The sequence below is a fragment of the Lepidochelys kempii genome, chromosome 23, assembly GCF_965140265.1.
Source record: "Lepidochelys kempii isolate rLepKem1 chromosome 23, rLepKem1.hap2, whole genome shotgun sequence".
Classification (NCBI taxonomy): domain Eukaryota; kingdom Metazoa; phylum Chordata; order Testudines; family Cheloniidae; genus Lepidochelys; species Lepidochelys kempii.
Window position 1 is genome coordinate 10384922 of NC_133278.1, and position 21924 is coordinate 10406845.

At 42.3% G+C, this 21924-nt stretch overlaps 1 protein-coding gene across 9 annotated transcripts in view; it reads left to right on the plus strand.

Moving 5' to 3' along the window:
* The window catches only part of LOC140902055 (butyrophilin subfamily 1 member A1-like), an 87799-nt gene that overhangs the window by 34042 nt on the left and 31833 nt on the right, over positions 1-21924 (plus strand). For 4 of the 9 annotated variants that reach the window (XR_012155997.1, XM_073321689.1, XM_073321696.1 and 1 more), the window contains exons 7-18: positions 2087-2155; positions 2747-2767; positions 4472-4492; positions 5106-5126; positions 9119-9139; positions 9461-9481; positions 10627-10647; positions 11575-11595; positions 13453-13473; positions 13941-13961; positions 19157-19177; positions 20556-20576. Coding sequence is in view for 8 of the 9 variants with exons in the window: in XM_073321689.1 (XP_073177790.1) it covers positions 2087-2155; positions 2747-2767; positions 4472-4492; positions 5106-5126; positions 9119-9139; positions 9461-9481; positions 10627-10647; positions 11575-11595; positions 13453-13473; positions 13941-13961; positions 19157-19177; positions 20556-20576 (300 nt within the window). In the remaining variant the exon portion in view is untranslated. The remainder of the gene's footprint in view (positions 1-2086; positions 2156-2746; positions 2768-4471; positions 4493-5105; positions 5127-9118; positions 9140-9460; positions 9482-10626; positions 10648-11574; positions 11596-13452; positions 13474-13940; positions 13962-19156; positions 19178-20555; positions 20577-21924) is intronic. The other 5 variants (XM_073321691.1, XM_073321693.1, XM_073321692.1 and 2 more) reach the window with 5 other exon arrangements.

The following is a 21924-nucleotide window of genomic DNA, read 5'->3' on the forward strand; positions in this document are numbered from 1 at the left end:
TCTATGATTCTATGAAATCCTCACTTAAGTCTCCCACCCTAGCACTCAGACACACTTAAAGCAGGAGGCAGCCCTGAACCATCAGCCAGAGCAGAGGTGCCATGTGGTGACTGCTTTTCCCTAGGGAGCTGAAAGGCTAACTCAGCCTGGCTAGGTGGGAAGTTTTCCCAACAAAACTGTATAGACCTGGAGTCACCTTGAAGAGGGAAAGGGCCAAGCTGTGGGATTTTGCTGCCAGGTGCCCAGATGCCAGTTCTCGGGGGACTCTGCATGCAGGCCTGGGACTCACCAGCCCCCACAACTAGTCCCGCCCTTTCTGTGGCTGACCCCAGACTCCTCAAAAATGGTTTCTACTCTCTCCAGGGGAGGGCATCTCACTTCCTATGTGTAAGGTTAGCTTTTTTCTCTGGGCTTTCACTTGTCAGTCATTTGACTCTTCCCCCTCCTTTCTCTCAGACACTGCCCCCTCCTCTAAGCAGGCAGACCTGCTACTCTTCCCACGCCGACAGGGCTCCTGTTGCTCTAAATAGTGTCTCCCTCTTGGCTGCCAACAGACTCTGAATCTGCCCTTGGCCCCCATTCCTCTCAGGGTCAGTGCTTTTCCCTGAATTACCAGGACACAGAACCCCAGGAACCTAGGTAAGCGCCTTGGTGGTTACACTTTTATTGTACCATCTTCTCTTGGTGAGAGTTTTCGAGCTCCATAGAGCTCTTCCTCAGACCTGTCTCTCTCACCAACAGAAGTCGTTCCAGTAAAAGATATTACTCACCCGCCTTGTCTCACTAATTTCCTGGGACCGACAGAGCTACAACACTGCATAGATGATTTTTGTAAAGTAACCAGCACAGGGTGTATTTTTGAATATGACAAGTGGTTCTGAAATTCCAAACACACTTTATAATAAATATAAGAGAATTCAGCTTTAAAATTTGTTTTTCCTGAGTATTCATACTAACTTGAAAGTTCTCAGAAAGGAAACACAAGAGGGTTGAGACCATGGCCAAATTCAAATTAGTCTTTAAATTTGAACAAATACATGTGAAATATTCTTCACAAGTCACTCATCTTTAGTGATAGCCCATCATAATACCAAAGATAAATAGGCTTGGTAGAATTCGATTTTATTGTTTTATAATTTTGACGTATAATAATGCTAATTTTTAAGCATTTTTTTATTTTTATCATTTAAATGTTCATAGTTATGCAAAATTATGGGTTTTAAGGGGTTTTTAGATGTTTACCAATTTAAATTTTTACAGTTAGGGAAAATTATGGTGGGTTCAGACAACAGGGGGTATCAGACAATAATCATTTAATGACAGTAGATATTGAAATTCAAAAAGATAAAACTTTATAACCACTAAAATACAAATTGTGAACATTGTATGTCAAAATATACAAAGTAAGATATCCTTAATTCAGACTCTAATAAATTCTCAAGCAACATTTTTCTTTCTTTGCCTATTTATACATTTTTATTATTATTGGTAGAAATGTTTTCCCTCAGTTTGTTTGTGGACGGTGAAACCGAAGTTTATTGACATTTATCAATAAAAATTGAATCCTTCCGAACCTAAAGACTAGCTACGTGGCAATAGACATTTGGAAGAGACACTTTCCATCATGAGAGTCAGGTCTCACACAAAACCAGAAGAATGATAAATATTCTAGATGAGGGCCAAGTTCACTATTAAGTGAATTGGAGGTTATTAGAATACATAAGATTGGGAATGCAGTTGTGTGTGAAGGAAAAAAGAAACATTCTGGGACTGGCTGTTTAGCTCATTTATAAGCTTAATGTAAATGTTCACAGTGTAGTCTGATAGAGCATTAGCAACAGAAAAGTAAGTACATGTATTTTGGATTTTGTTGTAATTCCCTGAGATGCTGAAGGCAGGCCTCTATTATTCCATATGAAATATATTCTCTCTCATTCTCTATCAAGGTATAAAGAGAACCGTACTTGAGAGAATGAGAAAAAAGTTCATCATTGTTTAGGTCCAAAACTGTAACACCTAGAAATACCTCCCATGTTTGAGGCTATTTTTTTACATTGTGGTGATAGTAACATGTTCTATCTTTCAGTAGGTTTCTTAATCTGTATCTTGCTGTTTATTGCTGTGACTGTCGAACATTTTTTTGGAAAATGCAAAAGTAAGTTAACTTATTTTTTTTTGTTTTAATTTGCATAAGGTGTACATGTTTAACAGTGAGGGTGATTTAGTTGGAGATTGGTCCTGCTTTGAGCAGAGGGTTGGACTAGATGACCTCCTGAGGTCTCTTCCAACCCTGACATTCTATGATTCTATGATTAATCATTGGAACAATTTACCAAGGGTTGTGATGGAGTCTCCATCCCTGACAATTTCTAAATCAAGATTGGATGTTTATCTAAAAACTCTGCTCTGGGAATTATTTTGGGGCAGTTCTCTGGCTTGTGTTCTACAGGTGATCAGACTAGATTATTAGAATGGTCTCTTTTGGCCTTGGGGTCAATGGAAAAACTGTCATATTGCAAGTGAATGAGTTTAATTTTCCTTGAAAGAAACAAGGAGAAGCTGACTGAAAACAGCAGAGAGAACACAATGCTGGTCAAATTTGCTGATAGCAAAACTACTGGATCCAAATATCTGTCCTCATGAACCTCACTGAAGGTGGCTAATTTTTGATGTTCATGATGTTTAAAATGCAATTAATGAATCTGAACATGAACTAAGTACATTGATCAATATTAATCTTTTACAGGCCAGTTCCAGAATGTGATTGGTGAGTTTGGCCTCATTTCTAAGCAGTTACACTCAGATTTTGTTTCTATTTTCTATTTGGTTAATTGAAAAAATGTATTTCCTATCATTTCAATTCTCCACACTAGTTGCTTAATAATCCACTTTGCAAGAGGAACTAACAAACAATCAAAACACAAAAACCCTTTCACTGTAGGGCTCAGATTTTGAAAATGCTCAGTTGGGTGAAAGCTCATTTTACCCACATAAATAGTCCATTGGATTAAGTGGACCAAATACAGGTTTTACTTAGTCTTTAATGGCACAATACTCTTTTTCTTAAACATTAAGAACATAAGAACGGCCGCACTGGGTCAGACCAATGATTCATCTAACCCACTATCCTGTCTTCTGATAGTGGCTGGTGCCAAAGAGAATGAACGGAACAGGGCAATTTATCAGCATTACCTGTTGTCCAGTCTCAGCTTCTGGTAGTCAGAGGCTTAGGGACACCCAGAGCACAGGCTTGCGTCCCTGACCATGTTGGCCAATAGCCATTGATGGACCCATCCTCCATGAACTTATTTATGCTTTTGGCCGTCATCCCCTAGCAATGAGTTCCATGGGTTGAGTGTGTGTTGTGTGTTTGTTTTAAACCACCTGCTGCCTATTAATTTTATCAGGTAACCCCTAGTTCTTGTGTTATGCAAAGGGGTAAATAATATTTTCCTTTTCTCTTTCTCCACATCATTCATGATTTCTTAGATCTCTGTTATATTCCCCCTTTGTCATCTCTTTTCCAAGCTGAACAGTCCTAGTCTTTTAAATCTCTTCTTGTATGGGAGCTGTTTCATACCCTTAATCATTTTTATTGTCCTTCTTTGCACTTTTACCAATTTTAACATATTTTTTTTAGATGGGGTGACCAGAACTGCACACAGTATTCAAGGTGTGGGCATACCATGGATCTATATAGTGTCATTATGTTATTTTCAGTCTTATTATCTATCTCTTTCTTAACAGTTCCTAACATTCTGATAGCTTTTTTGACTGCTGATGCACATTGAGCAGATGTTTTCCAAGAATTATCTATGCTTTTGAGAATTTTGCCTGAATTACATCTGAATAAGACTTATGGATTTGGCCAATGTGAATTGAGGGTGCTTAGTACCTCACAGAAGCAGGCAGTAACACACAGAGCTATCGACATAAGCTACCTACCTAATCTAACTCTTTCTTTTTTTGCAAAAATATTTTTTGCACATCTTTTTCTCCTCCTCCCTTCTTTCTCTGTGTTTTGGCTGGGAAAGCTACATTTGCTCTGGAACCAGTGATATCTGAGGCCTTCTCACCTGCTTCAGAGGCAGCTACTTGGTCTTTTTACAGCAGCTGGGAGCCTCATCTGCTGCCCTCACAAGTTCAACATGTATGGTTGACCAATTCATGGTTGATCTGGGAGCCCTCAAGAGAGATCTTGCTGTAAGGTTGACAAGTGTATTCTGTCTCCTCTTGTGTACATATCAAAAACTTCCTTAAAGATGAGCCTTGATCTGGAATTTGACTCAGGATTTTATGGGGTGCCAATGTGAAGTACCAGGGTCATGAGATCTCAGTGACCGGCTTTGTTTCAGTCTTCTTCAGGATCACACCTAACCAAAACCCATGACAAGTTGCCCACTATACAGAACACTTGTTTACAGAAGAAGGCAAAAATATGTATTTATTCAACTCTGTCTTTCCATTGCAGACCAAGTGCAGAGGGTAAGAGGTAAGTTAGTATTGATTTATGTAGCCTTCTAAGCAGGCCAGTGTTAAATAGTACGTCTGATGGAACTGTGTGTACTTTATATTTATTGACAAGAGCACAACTCTCTCTCAGTGTAGTCCACTGTACTGCACTGGTGAATTTCATCCCTATTGTAATTCCAGTGAAGTCAGTACAGTTAGAACAAGGAAGGATTAGGTTGCAGCATTTTTTTCAGAGTATTTGGGATATTCCTATTGGAACAAATGTAGTGTCATTAATTCCCAGAAAGAGGATAACTATGAAGGTTGGATTTCACCTAACCTTTGCATAGTGCTAGATATGATAGGAGCCAGATTTCAAATACAGCATGAACCTGGATGAAGATGTTATGAAAACAGTGATCCTACACTGTGAAGAATAGATAATATTGCTTGATGGTACAAGAGATAGTGAGAGAGTGAAATAGTGGTTATATATGTATAACATAACACAAGTATTAAAGATTAAAGACTCTGTCATATGTGGCTCATTAAATAAGCCATTCATTAAGTTAACAATTCAATCAGCCAATAGTAATGTTAACCAAATTTCCAATTACAAAATGCACATTTTGAGCTGATTTAATCTGTTGCAGAGCAATCCCACGATGACTATGGTAAGTTTGCAATGATTTCTAAGCAGTTGATCTCAGATATTTTTCTCTTTCAGAAATGTATATCCTATTTTACTGAGCTGTCTAATTGATCTAGCTGCCTAATCTGTCACATTTACCTAAATACTTTTAGTATTTCATGCTAGAATATAAGTCCCTCATAGCAGGCAACAATATATATATATATATATAATTGTGACGGGGCAAGGCCAGATGGGTATAGAAAAGTAGTGGGAGATACATATATTAGCTCCAGGCTAAACAAATCCCTGGTACCAGGATAAGTTAAATAGCAGCTGCTCCAGGTCAGTTAAGACACCTGGGGCCAATTAAGAACTTTCCAGAAGGCAGGGAGAATGCTAGGTTGATTGGGACACCTAAAGCCAATCAGGGACTGGCTGAAACTAGTTAAAAGCCTCCCAGTTAGTCAGGTGGGTGCAGATGTCAGGAGCTGTGGGAGGAAGTTGTGCTGTTGGAGAGACTGAGCAGTACACACCATATCAGGCACAAGGAAGGAGGCCCTGAGGTAAGGGTGAAATGGAGCTTGAGGAAGTGGGGGCTTCTGTGGGGAAATAGCCCAGGGAATTGTACATGTCATGTTTCTAAAAGGTCAGCTACCATAGCTGATACTATTAGGGTCCCTGGGCTGGAGCCTGGAGTAGAGGGCGGGCCCCGGCTCCCCCCTTTGTCCCCATCCCCAATTAATCACTGAGACTGGGAGACAACTGAGACTGTGCAAGGGAGGATAGCTTCTCTTCACCTCCCTTTCTGGCTTATGATGAAAATGGCTCAGTAGACTGTGACCCTTGTCTCTAGAGAGAGAAGGGCTACGTGGAGGGTCACAGTGAGCCTCTGAGGCTAGCGAAATCCTCCAGGAAATGCAGGACCCACGGAGACAAGGACAGAGCTTTTATATATATATATATATATATATATATATATATATATATATATATATATATATATATATATATAAAAATTGCCCATTCCCTATGTGACAGGCTGGACCCCCTGGGATGTCACCTGCTGTGCAGGGACACCACTGAGTCAGACTATTCTGCCAGTCTGGGCCCCCTTTTACCTGGTCTCACTGGGCTAGCTTTTCTAGCTAAGCACACAGGCAGGACCACACACAGCTGCACAGAGAGACAGAGATCCACTCTGGGAAGGCTCAGTTTAAGGGGCTTGCCAGTGCCAGATGTCCACCCCCCTTGGAGTACAAACCCAAAATTATATGAAATTTGCCTCTTCCCTCAATGTGGAGGAGAGTATGCACAACTTCTTGCCCCCATCCCCCAGTTAGAAATCACACAAACTGAGTTATATTGTAAACCAGAAATAAATGTATTAACTATAGAATCATAGAATAACAGTTGGAAGGGACCTCTGGAGGCCATCTAGTCCAACCCCCTGCCCAGAGCAGGACCAATCCCAACTAAATCATCCCAGCCAGGGCTTTGTCAAGCCTGATCTTAAAAACTTCTAAGGAAGGGGATTCCACCACCTCCCTAGGTAACGCATTCCAGTGTTTCACCACCCTCCAAGTGAAAAGTTTTTCCTAATATCCAACCTAAACCTCCCCCACTGCAACTTGAGACCATTACTCCTTGTCCTGTCATCTGCTATCACTGAGAATAGTCTAGATCCATCCTCTTTGGATCCACCTTTCAGGTAGTTAAAAGCAGTTATCAAATCCCCCCTCAATCTTCTCTTCTGTAGACTAAACAATCCCAGTTCCCTCAGCCTCTCCTCATAACTCATGTGTTCCAGTCCCCTAATCATTTTTGTTGCCCTTCGCTGGACTCTCTCCAATTTCTCCACATCCTTCTTGTAGTGCAGGGCCCAAAACTGGACTCAGTACTCCAGATGAGGCCTCACCAGTGTCGAATAGAGAAGAACGATCACGTCCCTCGATCTGCTGGCAATGCCCCTACTTATACACCCCAAAATGCCATTGGCCTTCTTGGCAACAAGGGCACACTGTTGACTCATATCCAGCTTCTCGTCCACTGTCACCCCTAGGTCCTTCTCTGCAGAACTGCTGCCAAGCGATTCGGTCCCTAGTCTGTAGCGGTGCATTGGATTCTTCCATCCTAAGTGCAGGACTCTGCACTTGTCCTTGTTGAACCTCATCAGATTTCTTTTGGCCCAATCCTCCAATTTGTCTAGGTCCCTCTGTATCCTATCCCTACCCTCCAGTGTATCTACCACTCCTCCCAGTTTAGTGTCATCTGCAAACTTGCTGAGGGTGCAATCCACACCATCCTCCAGATCATTAATGAAGATATTGAACAAAACCGGCCCCAGGACCAACCCTTGTGGCACTCTGCTAGATACCGGCTGCCAACTAGACATGGAGCCATTGATCACTACCTGTTGAGCCCGACAATCTAGCCAACTTTCTACCCACCTTGTAGTGCATCCATCCAGCCCATACTTCTTTAACTTGCTGACAAGAATACTGTGGGAGTATTTTAATAACAGGAGTATTTTAAGTAGTTAAGGAGGTAGCAGACAGAACAGGGCAGATTACTAAGAAAATAAAACAGAGCATGAAAACTAACTTAATACACTAAAGAAACTGGTTGCATGTAAGGTCTCACCCTAAATGTGATTCTAATAATCTTATTCACAGGCCTGAGACCCTTCCAGCCTGCGTCCAGTTGTTTCCCCCAGTTCATAGAATCATAGAATATCAGGGTTAAAAGGAACCTCAGGAGGTCATCTAGTCCAATCCCCTGCTCAAAGCAGGACCAATTCCCAATTTTTGCCCCAGATCCTTAATTGGCCCCCTTAAGGATTGAACTCACAACCCTGGGTTTAGCAGGCCAATGCTCAAACCACTGAGCTATCCCTCCCCTGTCTTAGTTGTTTCCAGCAGTCATCTTGGGTGGGGTTGCAGGGGAGAACTGATGACCTGGATTACCTCACTTCCCACCCTTAAATAGGATTTGCATAAGGCGGGAGTCCTTTGTTTCCTAGTTTGACACACACACCCCAGCTTCTCCTGGAAAAGTACAGAATTCAAGATGGGTTCCAGTAGCAGGTGACATGATCACATGCCTCTGTAGGGCCCCTGTGGCCATTCTTCACAGGCTGACCCACAAGTTCACTGGAAGACTAAGGTCTTTTACAGTCCATTGTCTCTTGCTGATGGACCATCAGCACTGTCCGGCTTTTTCATTATTGTACCTGAAGTGTTAGTAGGGGGCGTCATCCAAAGTAGCATAGTTGAAATATAGACACAGAGTCAATATTCCTAATTGCAGATACAGAAATGATACATGCATACTGAATAGGATTATCCTATTTGTGTATTATAACCTTTCAAATGATACCTTACAAGAGTTACCTTGCATAAAACATATCTTAGTTATGTCGTATTCCTACCACAAACATATTTTCGTAAAGAATATGGAGTATAACTATGCTTCCAGAGTAATGCAAATTTATAAGAATCCTTCTCGTTGTGCCAGTATCATCCTGAACTCATTCTCCAGCTTCAGAAGACTTAAAAATTTTCTCCAGTCATCAGTGGGACAGACACCACTGAATAATGTAACTGTCCTAATGTGCATCAAGACAATACCAGGGAACTAGATGTAAATAAGATTGCTGACAGTTTCATCCAGAAAGTTACAGTGAGACATAATGTCTTTAAATTGGGACGTTAGTGAAAACAGCTTGTAGGTGATTGCAATGGTTTTAATATAATGTAATTCATGATAATGTAATTATGTAGTTCATAACAATTTAATCATTATTAAAATAGTAATGATATCAGTGATAGACACATTCAAATAATTAGAATAGGAAAGAAGTATATAAATATGCTGAAAATAGCCTCCTCCCAAAACTGGCAGAGTGTACCACCACCCTGCTCAGCACACACACCCCTTCAATAGCACCCACCGGCCAAAAAAAAAAAGTCAGTGCCTATAGAAAAAAAAAAAAAAACCTCTTCCATTATTCACATCTGTGTCATTCCTTTTCAGACCGACTACGGATAGAAATGGGTAAGTTTGACTTGATTTATGTAGGTTTCCACTCAAGGAGAAAGGGATGGAGCATATAATGGAATTACAGGTGCTTCATATTTGCTGATCAAAGCAGTGCTCCCTTTCAGAGCAATCCACTGCACAGCGGTGGCCAAGTCCATCTCTGCTGTGACTTCAGTAATGTCAGTGTAGTTACATCAGGGAAAAATAGGCCCCAGGGTTTTTTCTGCAATCTTGTTATAATCACAGCTAACAAACCCCTATCCCAACTCACTCCCTCCTCCCATTTAAATCTCTTTTTTTTTTTTTACTAAAGAAAACTGTGTACTTTCTTTTTAGATCAACTGCAGAGTGAAAGGGGTAAGTTTACATTGATTTCTGTAAGCTTCTGCTCAAGCTACCAAGACAAGGAAAAGTTATTGAAGCTGCTTTGGTCCCAGAATATTAGAGCGACAAGGTGGGTAAAGTAAAGTCTTTCATTGAACCAACTTCTGTTGGTGAAAGAGACAAGCTTTCAAGCTTACAGAGAGCTCTTTTTTTTTTTCAGATCTGGGAACAGCTCTGCAGAACTGTTTGTCTCTTTCAATGACAGAATTTGATCCAATAAAAGATATTACCTTACCCACCTTTTCTCATTAAAAAAGCAAGAATATATTTGTGAAAATGTGTTTGTTTAGCTGAGATAAAATAAAGTGCCCATGTGCAAGCTGTGAGCGCCCTGCCAATTATTTCAAAATACAAAATCAGATAAAAACTTCACTCCTGTCTGACAACACCTCAACATATTGGTGAGCTCTGAAGCATGCTCTGAAAGTTTGGAAATCCAGGTTATTTCAGACCTAGGTCGGGAGGGTATTCCAAAGCCCCAGGAACTTTATATAGAGCGCTCTGCCACTAGCAACTTTATATTAAGGAGATCTAGCCTCAGCTTCTTTGCTGATTGCAGCTGTGGCATGACATGAAGGAACTGCATGTGATATATATTCATTATCTAGAGTGCTGCTCCATGTCAGTGGAGTCTACTACACAGCAGTGGCCAAATTCATCCTTGTTGTGAAGTCGGTGCGATTTACATCAAGGATGAATTAGATGACAGTTTTTGCAAAACTCCTGTTGGAACAAATGTTAGTTTATTTAATTCTTAGCAAGAGGGCTAATCTGTAGAGTGGATTTCTGCTAATCTTTGCATAATCTGCTAAACTTTGATCATATGAGAAGCAAATATTAAATACAGGTGGGATTGGTAATTAATGCAGTGACCATCGTATGTTGTGAAAAAAATATTTTACATTTTCTTGGAAGACCTGAGAAAGAACCAGTGATGACAGGCTGGGAGCAGCAGGATGGTGGTAAAATATATACATAGCACAATATATTTGGCACTATGTGGGTCATTGAATAAGGTTTATTGGTGCTATTCACAAAGTTAAAAATTCAGTCAGCTAAATGTATTGTTAAACGTTCAAGAACCAAAAATAATAATAATCTAATTTAATCTGTTGCAGTCCAATTCTGTAATGATTGTGGTAAGTTTGCACTGATTTGTAAGTAGTGATTTTCAGATTTCTTTTCTGCTTTGCAATGTATATCCTATATGTCTAAACTTTCTACTTATCTACTTACCTACTCTGTCTCATTTACCTCAAAATGTCCAGCAGTTTTATTTCTAGAGTGTCTGATCACCTTACAAATCATCATTCTGATAAAGTGTCTCATATTGTCTATATGCCTCCCAGAAACTAGCAGGTAATAATTATTAAACATTTTTTTGCAAATTTCCTACTCTTTCCCTTTGTTTTCCTTTTTGCAGCTGTGGGAAAGCCAGGCTAAATGAATGGGCTGTCCACTTGCTCTGCATTTTGAAAACTGTGACATGATTATCACAGTTCAGGGCAACTCTCCCTGTATTACCCCTCTGTGGTCTCTTGAGGGCTCATCAGTCATCACCTCTCTTGGACAGAGATATGTGTCTCTCTCCCTCCTGACTGGGGTTTGTCAAGGCTGCACAGTTCCCTGCCTACAATGTGATATCCCCAGCAAGCCAGACTGCCTAAACTGGCCTGCATCTGTACTTTGCTTTCTCTTCAAAGTCTATGTGCAGCTGGAATTGCCAGCAGGCACAAGTTACCACGTAGCTTTTTATATGCAAACATATTTCTTTGCAAGGTGAAAGATTTACAGAGAAAACAGTGCAGTAAGATATCCCAAAGATATTTTAGGAAATTGCCATATCTGTCGCAATGATATTCATGGGTGACTGGTATGAGTAGAGGATGCAGGGTGAGCTAATTCCTTATCCATCAGCATCCTGTGACCATTACACTTTTCCTGCTGTCTTTCTATAGCTCCCATCTAACAGCCACCTCTGCCAAGTTATACTATGTAGAAAACATTTGTTTACAGGATAGAACAAAAACTCTGCTGTTACTCAAATGTGTGTCATTCCTTTACAGCCCAACTACAAGGGCAAATTGGTAAGTTTGGTGTGTTTGGGATGTGATATCACCTGTTTTCTTTGATCTGTGGGCTGCAACCTTAAACAGTTTAAGTTAGTTAACATAATAAAGTTTTTTGTTTGTTTTACATTTCTTCTTGTTTTCAGTAACCCAAATTTAATGCACAGATTAACTTAATTTGTTTACAGTGTAGTAGGGGCCAAGTCTTTTATAACACAAGCTATACTTTTGCAATCAATTCTGTGAGCAGGGCCTGCCTCTTGCTCACAACTTAACTTTGTGTTATAGCAGCAAGATTTTAACTACTTTAGCCCAGGCCTCATACCAGGCCTCTTATATCTGGTCTTATGTCTGACACATGGGCTTATGTTTCAGGACCTCTTCCTACTCCACCTTCTATTGATGCAGAGATGGAGCTGATGATGGACTTATATTTGCTTTATATTTGCTGACCGGAGCACCCCTCCCTCACAGAATAGTCCACTGCACAGCCATAGCCAGAAGTATCCCTGCTGAAAATGCAGAGCTTCTAGTGCACTCTCACACTTATTTAAACCTAGGGTTTCCAGATGTCTGGTTTTTGACCGGAATGGGTCGAAAAGGGACCCTGGCGGCTCTGGTCAGCACTGCCGATCAGGCCGTTAAAAGTCCAGTCGGCGGTGCTGTCTAAGGCAGGCTAGTCCCTGTCTGTCCTGGCACCACGCTGTGCCCTGGAAGCGCCCAGCAAGTCCAGTTCCTAGGCAGTGGTGCATGGGGCTCTGTGCGCTGCCCCCGCACTCCCATTGGCCAGGAACCACGGCCAATGGGAGCAGGGGAGGGCCGTGCCTGCGGGCGAGAGCAGCACCCAGAACTTCCTGTCCCCCCCTCTCCTATCCCCCCCCTGCCTAGCACCCGGACCTGCTGGCCGCTTCCGGAGTGCAACGCGGAGCTGGGACAGGTAGGGACTAGACTGCCTTAGACCTGCTGCACTACTGACTGGGTAAGCCTGTGCCCCAATGCTGATCCCCTACCCCGATCCTGAGCACCCCACCAAACCCAGAGACCCCTCCTTCACCCCAAACCCCTCATCCCTGGTCCCACCCCAGAGCCTGCACCCCCAGCTGGAGCTCTCACCCCCCCTGCATCCCAACCCCGAGCCCCATCACTGAGCCCCCCACCAAATCCAGAGACCCCTCCTGCACCCCAAACCCCTCATCCCTGGCCCCACCCCAGAGCCCGCACCCCCTGCCTCAACCCACAGCCCCCTCCTGCACTCCGAATCCCTTGACCCCACAGCCTAGAGACCCCTCCTGCACCCCAAACCCTTCACCCCTGGCCCCACCTTAGAGCCCCCAGCCCAGAGCCCGCACCCCCTCCCACACCTCAACCCCCTTCCTCAACTGGCAGCCCACTCCTACACTCCAAATATCTCAGCCCGCACCCCCAGCCATAGCTCTCACCCCCTTCCACACCCCAACTCCCTGCCCCACCCCAGAGCCCCCGCCCACACCCTGAAGCCCTCATTTCTGGCCTCACCCCAGAGCTCGCACCCCAGTTAGAGCCCTCACCCCCTCCCAACCCCCTTCCCCAACACAGTGAAAGCGAGTGAGGATGCGGGAAAGCGAGCCACAGAGGGAGGGGGAATGTAGTGAGCGGGGACAGGGCCTTGGGAAGGGGCGGGGCTAGGATGTTCAGCTTTGTGCGATTAGAAAGTTGGCAGCCCTATTTAAGCCCCAGTCTTGAATTGGGCCTTTCTAAAAAATAAAGAAAAAAAGTTGCTGTCTTTTTATAACTCTCACCTAACAGAATCTACCCCCTCTGAACCTCTATAAAAGAATTATTTTGAAGAAGAGGGGAATTTATTTTCTTACTCAAATAGTTGTCATTCTTTTGCAGATCAACAACAGAGAGAAATGAGTAAGTTTTCATTGATTTATATAGCCTGCTACTCAAGCAAAGGAAAAAAGAGAGGATATATGGTGGAATTGTGGATGCTGTGTATTAGTTGTTTAGAAATCGGTTCTCTCTGAAAACATTCCACTGCGCAGACATGGCTAAATTCATCCCATCTGTAACTACAGTGATGTCATTGTAGTAACACTCGGGTAAGTTAGTCCCTAGGATTTTGAAAAACTCCCAACATATTTTTTTCCTGAATTTGTATTCAGACGTTTGCAGAGGGGGGGAAACTATTTCATTAGTCATATGTGCAATATTGCCAACAGCCTCCTAACCACCTGCAGATTTGAGAAGGAATTTTTAGGAGCTGCATGTATTGAATGTCCAGCAACAGTGAATTGTCCAGAAGGACCTATTGTATTCAAGATGCTTGAAGAAAAGGGGAAAATTATGTAATTACTCAAATGTGTGTCATTCTTTTACAGATGAGCTTCAGAGACAAAGGGGTAAGTTAGCACCGAGTTGTGCAGCTTTCTACTCTTGAGAAGAGAGAGGATATTGGTTAGAAATGACTGTATTATTGTTGAAGGAACCAAGGGCAGCAGTGATGAACTGGAGGGAGATTAGTGAAGTTTATCGCAGCTGGTAGTTGGGTTACATTGCTCATATTTCGTCAGACGATTGTTAGGAGTGGCTGTTATTTGTGCTGTATTGGGAGTGTCAGATTGTCACAGGAAGCTACAGTTTGTTGCCATTTTTGGCACATCTGCTGGGAAATCTATGAGCTTCTCCTGGGGAATGTACTCTCAAGGGGGATGGGCTTCCCAGCTCATGGAGGAGATAAAGTGTGCTGCCTGGAAACTACACTTTGAAGCTAAAGCAGGTTCTATCCATGGGATCCTGGACCATCCACTGAGAGATTCTTCTCCTTCAAGTGTACTCTGCATACTCTCACTCATGAGAACTCTCCAGACCAGTGCAGCCCTGAACAGTAGAGTTCTAGCCAATCATAGCCATTGAAGTGCTCATTCACCTCCCTCACCCCTCCCCTCAGTGAACTTGGAGCATTCCAGGGCTAGGGTACAAAAGGGGCAGTGAGTTCCTTCTCACTGTGACCAGATGAATAGTTTTATGTGGAGCTCAGGAATACTTTTGTGGTATGATTGGTGGCTAGCATTAAAACGTAGTTAATCAAATAGGAATGAGTTAGCATTTAGTAGTAGGAGATTAGATAGTTACTTGAATGGAATTGAAGAAGAAACCCAGTTTCAAAAGGTGTGTATCTTATCTAGCGGTGTTCCCAGCATTAGATACAACATGTTTAGGTGAAGGACACTCACCCTCCAAGTGTTCAATTTGCTTTACATTTTACCAAGAGAGCAAAGAAAGAAAGACAAAATAGGCTTCAGGCACTTAAACGTTGCAAGAAGCACTGTCTCCAAAACCATCTTGAAGTGGGACAGGACAAGGTTAACTCAACTGTATATCCTATATTTCTAAGTCTAAACAGAAGTCCCTAAATCATCCATTATGTAGCAGAGCTTTTTTTAAGAAAATACTACTCAGTATGTGTCCAGTTCTGCAAACTCTGAGTTACATGAGGTATCTTTCTCCACATAAATAGTTGCTTTGAAGATAATTGGCCAAATACAGAATTTTGTAAGTTGTTAGTCACATAGAACATCTTTTCACATCCACACTTCTACCTGGGTAAGCCTTGAACAAGTATTTTAAGCTGCAACACAAATCTGTTTCCCTACTTAATGTTCTTGAATATTAGATTCATACATTTTAATCTTTTACATTTTCTGTAATGATTTGCCATATTATATCAATTTGTCTGTCTACAGATATAGAACATACTGATGCTTACAGTATCCAAGCACCTTAAAAATAATCACTTGTATTGTATAAAGTCCCGTATGTTGTCTAAATTTCTCCTTCCACCCCTGGAAGGGGATGGCACATCCCTGCCTCCTGTTCACTACATGTTTGTTCGATAAAGGTAATAGTGTTGATAACTAGACTTCTGTACGGTGTTTGATTTGTTTAATCCATTTGGATTAAAATACTAGATCAATATAAAATTAACATGATGCATTACATGGATTTAAAGTGACTAACTCATAGGTCTCCAAATGTAACTGCAAACATGGAATCCTCACAGAGTGGGAGTGCTTGTAGTGTGGTCCCACAGGGATTGTGTTTTGGCCCTACTCTATTTAACATTTTCACGAATGATTATACCAAAATTAGCAGCGTAGTGACATCTTCAAGGGCAGAAGGATGGGCTAGCTGTCTCCAGCACATACCTAGTGTTTCAGATGGGATCGTGTGTTGGGTAGATAGGCCCTCACACTGCTGTCACTGCCATGATTACACTTTTATTTCTAGTACACTAGCTCAATCACAGCCAGTGTGGGCATACACCTCCTGGCTCTAGTGTAGACATACCCTGAGAGTTACATAGACTGTTCTCTTTATACATCCTACTGTATTTTCCTACTTTATTTTCCACTGCATGCATCTGATGCATTGAGCTTTAGCCCACGAAAACTTATGCTCAAATAAATTTGTTAGTCTCTAAGGTGCCATTAGAAACATAGATAGCTGGGTATGTGATGATTGGGAGAACTGCATGGTGACTTGTCTGCCTGGTGAGAAGGTTGTGGATCTCTCAAGACATCTAGATAGACTTACATGCAGTGCTGGGGAGGAGCCGCTGGTCGTGATACATGTAGGTACCGATGACATAGGGAAGTATAGAAGAGATTCTGGAGGCCAAATTTAGGCTGCTAGGTAAGAGATTGAAGTCCAGGACCTCCAAGGTAGCATTCTCTGAAATGCTTCCAGTTCCACGCACAGGGCCAGTTAGACAGATAAAACTGCAGGGTCTCAATGTGTGGATGAGATGATGGTGTAGGGAGGAGGGGTTTAGATTTATTAGGAACTGGGGAAACTTTTGGGAAAGGGGGAGCCAATACAGGAAGGAAGGGCTCCACCTAAACCAAAATGGAACCAGATTGCTGGCACTTAAGAAGGTCGTAGAGCAGTTTTTAAACTAAGGGCTGGTCGAAAGCTGACTGGTGTGGAGGAGCATGTGGTTCGGGGAGGATCTATTAATGGAGATCCTCTATATCCTAGTAAGGAGGAGAGGATGGAAGATGATAAAATACAGGTAGGATCTGATGAGAAACAGTCAAATGAAAAAGAGTCTCATTCAAGCACATCATGTAATGGCAGACAGCTAAAAAGTGACAACTTTTTAAAGTGCTTATATACAAATGCTAGAAGTCTAAGTAATAAGATGAGTGAATTAGAGTGCCTTGTATTAAATGAGGCTATTGATCTAATAGAACATAAGAATGGCCATACTGGGTCAGACCAAAGCTCCTTCAAGCCCGGTATCCTGTCCTCTGACAATGGCCAATGGCAGGTGTCCCAAAGGGAATGAAAAGACAGGTTATCATCAAGTGATTCATGCCCTGTCAGCCAATCCCAGCTTCTGGCAAACAGAGACCAGGGACACCATTCCTGCCCATTGTGGCTAATAGCCATTGATGGACCTATCACAGAAACTTGGTGGAATGAGGATAATCAATGGGACACAGTAATACCAGGGTACAAAACATATCGGAAGGACAGAACAGGTCGTGCTGGTAGGGGAGTGGCACTATCTGTGAAAGAAAGCTTAGAATCAAATGAAGTAAAAAATCTTAAATGAACCAAATTGTACCATATAATCTCTATTGATATTAATTCCATGCTCTAATAATAAGAATATAGCAGTAGGGATATATTACCAACCACCTGAACAGGACGGTGATAATGACTGTGAAATGATCAGGGAGATTAGAGAGGCTATAAAAATAGAAAAACTCAATAAGGGGGGATTTCACTATCCCTACACTGACTGAATACATGTCACTTCAGGATGGGATGCAGAGATAAAGTTTCTTGACACCTTAAATGACTGCTTCCTGGAGCAGTTAGTCCTGGAACCCACAAGATAAGAGGCAATTCTTGATTTGGTCCTAAGTGGACCACAAGATCTGATCCAAGAGCTGAACACAGCTGGACCGCTTGGTAATAGTGACAATCATATAATTAAATTTAACATCCCTGTGGTGAGGAAAACACCACAGCAGTCCAACACTGTAGCATTTAATTTCAGAAAGGGGGACTACACAAAATTGAGAAAGTTAGTTAAACAGAAATTAAAAGGAACAGTGCCAAAAGAGAAATCCCTGCAAGCTGCATGGAAACTTTTTAAAGACACCATAATAGAGGCTCAAACTAAATGTATACCCCAAATTAAAAAACAGCAAGAGAACCAAAAAAGTGCCACCATAGCTAAACAACAACGTGAAAGAAGCAGTGGGATGTACAAAGGCACCCTTTAAAAAGTGGAAGTTAAATCCAAGTGAGGAAAATAGAAAGGAGCATATACTCTGGCAAATGAAGTGTAAAAATATAATTAGGAAGGCCAAAAAAGAATTTGAAGAACAGCTAGCCAAAGACTCAAAAAGTAATAGCAAAAATTCTTTTAAGTACATCAGAAGTAGGAAGCCTGCTTAAAAAAAAACAAAAAAAAACAGTGGGACCTCTGGATGATTGAGATGCTAAAGGAGCACTCAAGGATGATAAAGCTATTGCAGAGAAACTAAATTAATTCACTGCATGAGTCTTCATGGCTGAGGATGTGAGGGAGATTTCCAAATCTGAGCCATTCTTTTTAGGTGACAAATCTGAGGAACTGTGCCAGATTGAGGTGTCATTAGAGGAGGTTTTGGAACAAACCGATAAACTAAACAGTAATAAGTCACCATGACCAGGTGGTATTCACCCAAGAGTTCTATAGGAACTCAAATGTGAAATTGCAGAACTACTAACTGTGGTTTCTAACCTATAATTTAAATCCGCTTCTGTACCAGATGACTGGGGGATAGCTAATGTGACGCTAATTTTTAAAAAAGGCTCCAGAGGTGATGTCGGCAATTACAGGCCGATAAGCCTAACTTCAGTACCTGGCAAACTGATTGAAACTATAGTAAAGAACAAAATTGTCAGACAGATAGATGAACATAATTTGTTGGGGAAGAGTCAAACTGGTTTTTGTAAAGGGAAATCATGCCTCGCCAATCTACTAAAATTTGTTGAGAGTGTCAACAAGCATGTGGACAAGGGGGATCCAGTGGATATAATGTACTTAGATTTTCAGAAAGCCTTTGATGAGGTCCCTCACCAAAGGCTCTTAAGCAAAGTAAGCTGTCATGGGATAAGAGGGATGGTCCACTCTTGCTGAGGCCATGAAGACACCCCACACTCTGCCTGAGGGACACTCACACCCCCTGCAGAGCACCCAAGGTTTCTCTCTGCCAATATGGAAGAAGGGCTCGGACAAGCATAGAGCGCTGCAGTCCTTTACCTGGATCTCAAAGTCCCTTTAGCGCCACACTTTTTTCCAATTCCACATAAATATCTGTTAGTGATGATTCCTCATCCAATCCTTAAGCCATCCTTCCAAAACATTTTTCCAGCTATCTATCAATTTCTCAAGCTCTTTTTTAACTTAAGTCATCACTGATTTTGCACGATGTAATCCATTTACTGGGTAATTATTGATCCATGGTATCAGGAAAAACACTGAAGAAGAGTTTAAAAGAGTGTAGTGATTGATGGATTCTTTTTTTCCCCCCAGCTGCAATGAGGAATGAATTAGGTGAGTGAAGACCTATGTACACACTGGATGTTGTTCCCACTCCCCTTGCTTGTATATCGGGGGAATGGAGCCATTTCTCCTGTCTGCCTTCCCTTTCCCTGGCTGCCTCTGAGAGGGAAGGGTATCCTAACGGTCCACTATCTTCCCCTCCCATAGCAGGGAATACAGCAGGTCCAGGCAGACCCATTGCATCTCCCCACACTGCTCACACATACCAGGCAGCACGGGAGCTGTGGCCTTTGCCCAGTTGTCTGTCTGAGCCTGAGGGGTGGGGAAGACCCACTGTCTCCCTTAGAGCCCCATGTGGGGCCCAAAACACTTAGGGTTATGCAATGTTCTCCAGGGGTCAAATATTGCCCGTTGTGTGGTGTCTCTGTCCTCAACAGCGAGGAGCAAATTCACTCTTTTCTCTGCCCAGGAGTGGGTCACATTACAGAAAGTTGTAGCATCTGCCATTCTGTGAAAAAGAGAACACAGATGGCCAGGAAACTTTATCTGAAGCAGCAGTTGATGAAACAAGGCAGGAGTCCTGCATAGGCATCAGGACCCTCTAGTCTTTGCATCTAATTGCCCTCATCTGCCTTCCACCTCTGAAGTGATGGAGGACAGAACCTGGGGCTCTGATTCTCCTTTAAAAAGGGAAAGAGGTCATAGAATTTTTCAGGAATCACCTCTTTGAAATAGGAATGACAAGAAAGATTGGGGGAAAGGAGGATTTGTCATATTACTCCTCAGAGACAACCTGCACAAAATCAGAATGACCCCACCTCTAAGGATCCATGCAAAACTCACCTCATAGTCTGCTTTTTCCAATAGCTCTCAACACCTGCATATTTAGTTTGATATATTGATAATGTCATGAAAGTTTTAGCAGAGAAAGTATAGTATATTTTTGCCTGGTTTGAAAAATGACCATTCCAATATAATTGCAACATTTCTTGTTCAGAAGCCCTACCTAAGCAAATCAGTAAGTCTGCCCTCATTGTGCATCAGTTATACGCAGATGGATGAGGGAAATGTTACCTGTTCATGTAACATGTGCAGTCCCTGTGCCTCTTTCACAGAACAAATGCAAGGAGACATTGTTAAGGTTCCATTAGGCTACCCAATCATGTGGGGGCAGAGTAGGTGTTTCAGGGAAAAAACCCTAGCTTTACTTAATCTAAGACTTGACCATTGATAAGAGGGACGGTCCTCTCTTGGATTGGTAACTGTTTAAAAGATAGGAAACAAAGGGTAGGAATACACTGTCCATTTTCAGAATGAAGAGAGGTAAATAGTGGTATCCCCCAGGCATCTGTACTGGGATCAGGAATGGGCCCCTAATTTAATAACAATAAAGTGCATTGAAAAGTGTCCTTTTTTTTTTCTTTTGCAGCCCAACTCAAGGAAGATAATGGTAAGTTAGCTGTGATTTCTGCAGTTTGGAGATGGAGGGGTCAGTCCTTGTTGAATAGGCAGGTTTTCTTTAACTCCTGAGGGGTCAGAATCTTTCTATTTTTGCACTGAGCTGAGGTGAGTGAGTTTTCCAGTTGGGACTCAGGGGAATTAGAGCATTTTTCAATTGGAGGGTTGTCTCATTGCTTGGTGAGCAGTGTAGTTTCAGACTGAGGCTGTTGAGAGGAAAGAAATGTTAATTAACCCAATTTTCAGACAAAACAAACACAAAGAGGAGACACCAGGGGTCTTCTCATTTTGCAAGCAATGGCAGGACAGAAAGGGTGAGTTTGCTTTGATTTCTGAGATGATCACACAGAGTGGGGTTTTTATCAGGGAAATGGTTAGCAGTCAGTTCTAGATGGCACCCAGCAAACCATGGTAAGTCTTCAACAACTCTAGGGGGTTTGATACACTGCCCCGAGGGGAATCCCTTCAGAGTGAAATGCTTGGATGGGAAACTTCTGCTGGGAATTTCAGGGGCCTTTCACTGTATCCCACACTAATGAGGGGGTTCTCCTATCACACAGCAGAGTGGTGGAATGATTGTAAATCCCAAGAGTCCAATAGAACCCAGGCCTCATACAGAGAGGTCTTGTGCCTTTCTGCCAGAAGAGTTTCCTGGATGCCCCTGAGATTCCAGACCTGGTGCAATAACAAGCAGGTCACAATTATAGTCTCTCCCTTACCACGGATACTGGACTACATCTTGAAACTCAAAAAATCAAGCTCAATTAGAATGTATCTCAAAGCTATCATGGTCTTCCATCACCATTCGGTTTTCACACACCTAGTGACAAAGAGATTTCTCACAGGTCTTTGAAATCTATAGCTGGAAGTACAAGACCCCACTCCACCTTGGAATCTCAATCTAGTTTTACGCTGCCTAAGTGGTCCCCCGTTTGAACCTATGGCAACCTGCTCCGACATACATCTATTGATAAAGACAGGCTTTCTCATGGCCATCACATCTGCTCAAAGAATAGGGGAAACGGGGGCCCTCATGACATAGATTCATAGATATTAAGGTCAGAAGGGACCATTATGATAATCTAGTCTGACCTCCTGCACAACGCAGGCCACAGAATGTCACCCACCCACTCCTGCGATAAACCTCTCACCTATGTCTGAGCTATTGAAGTCCTCAAATCATGGTTTAAAGATTTCAAGGAGTAGAGAATCCTCCAGCAAGTGACCCGCACCCCATGCTACAGAGGAAGGTGAAAAACCTCCAGGGCCTCTTCCAGTCTGCCCTGGAGGAAAATTCCTTCCCAACCCCAAACATGGCGATCAGCTGAACCCTGAGCATA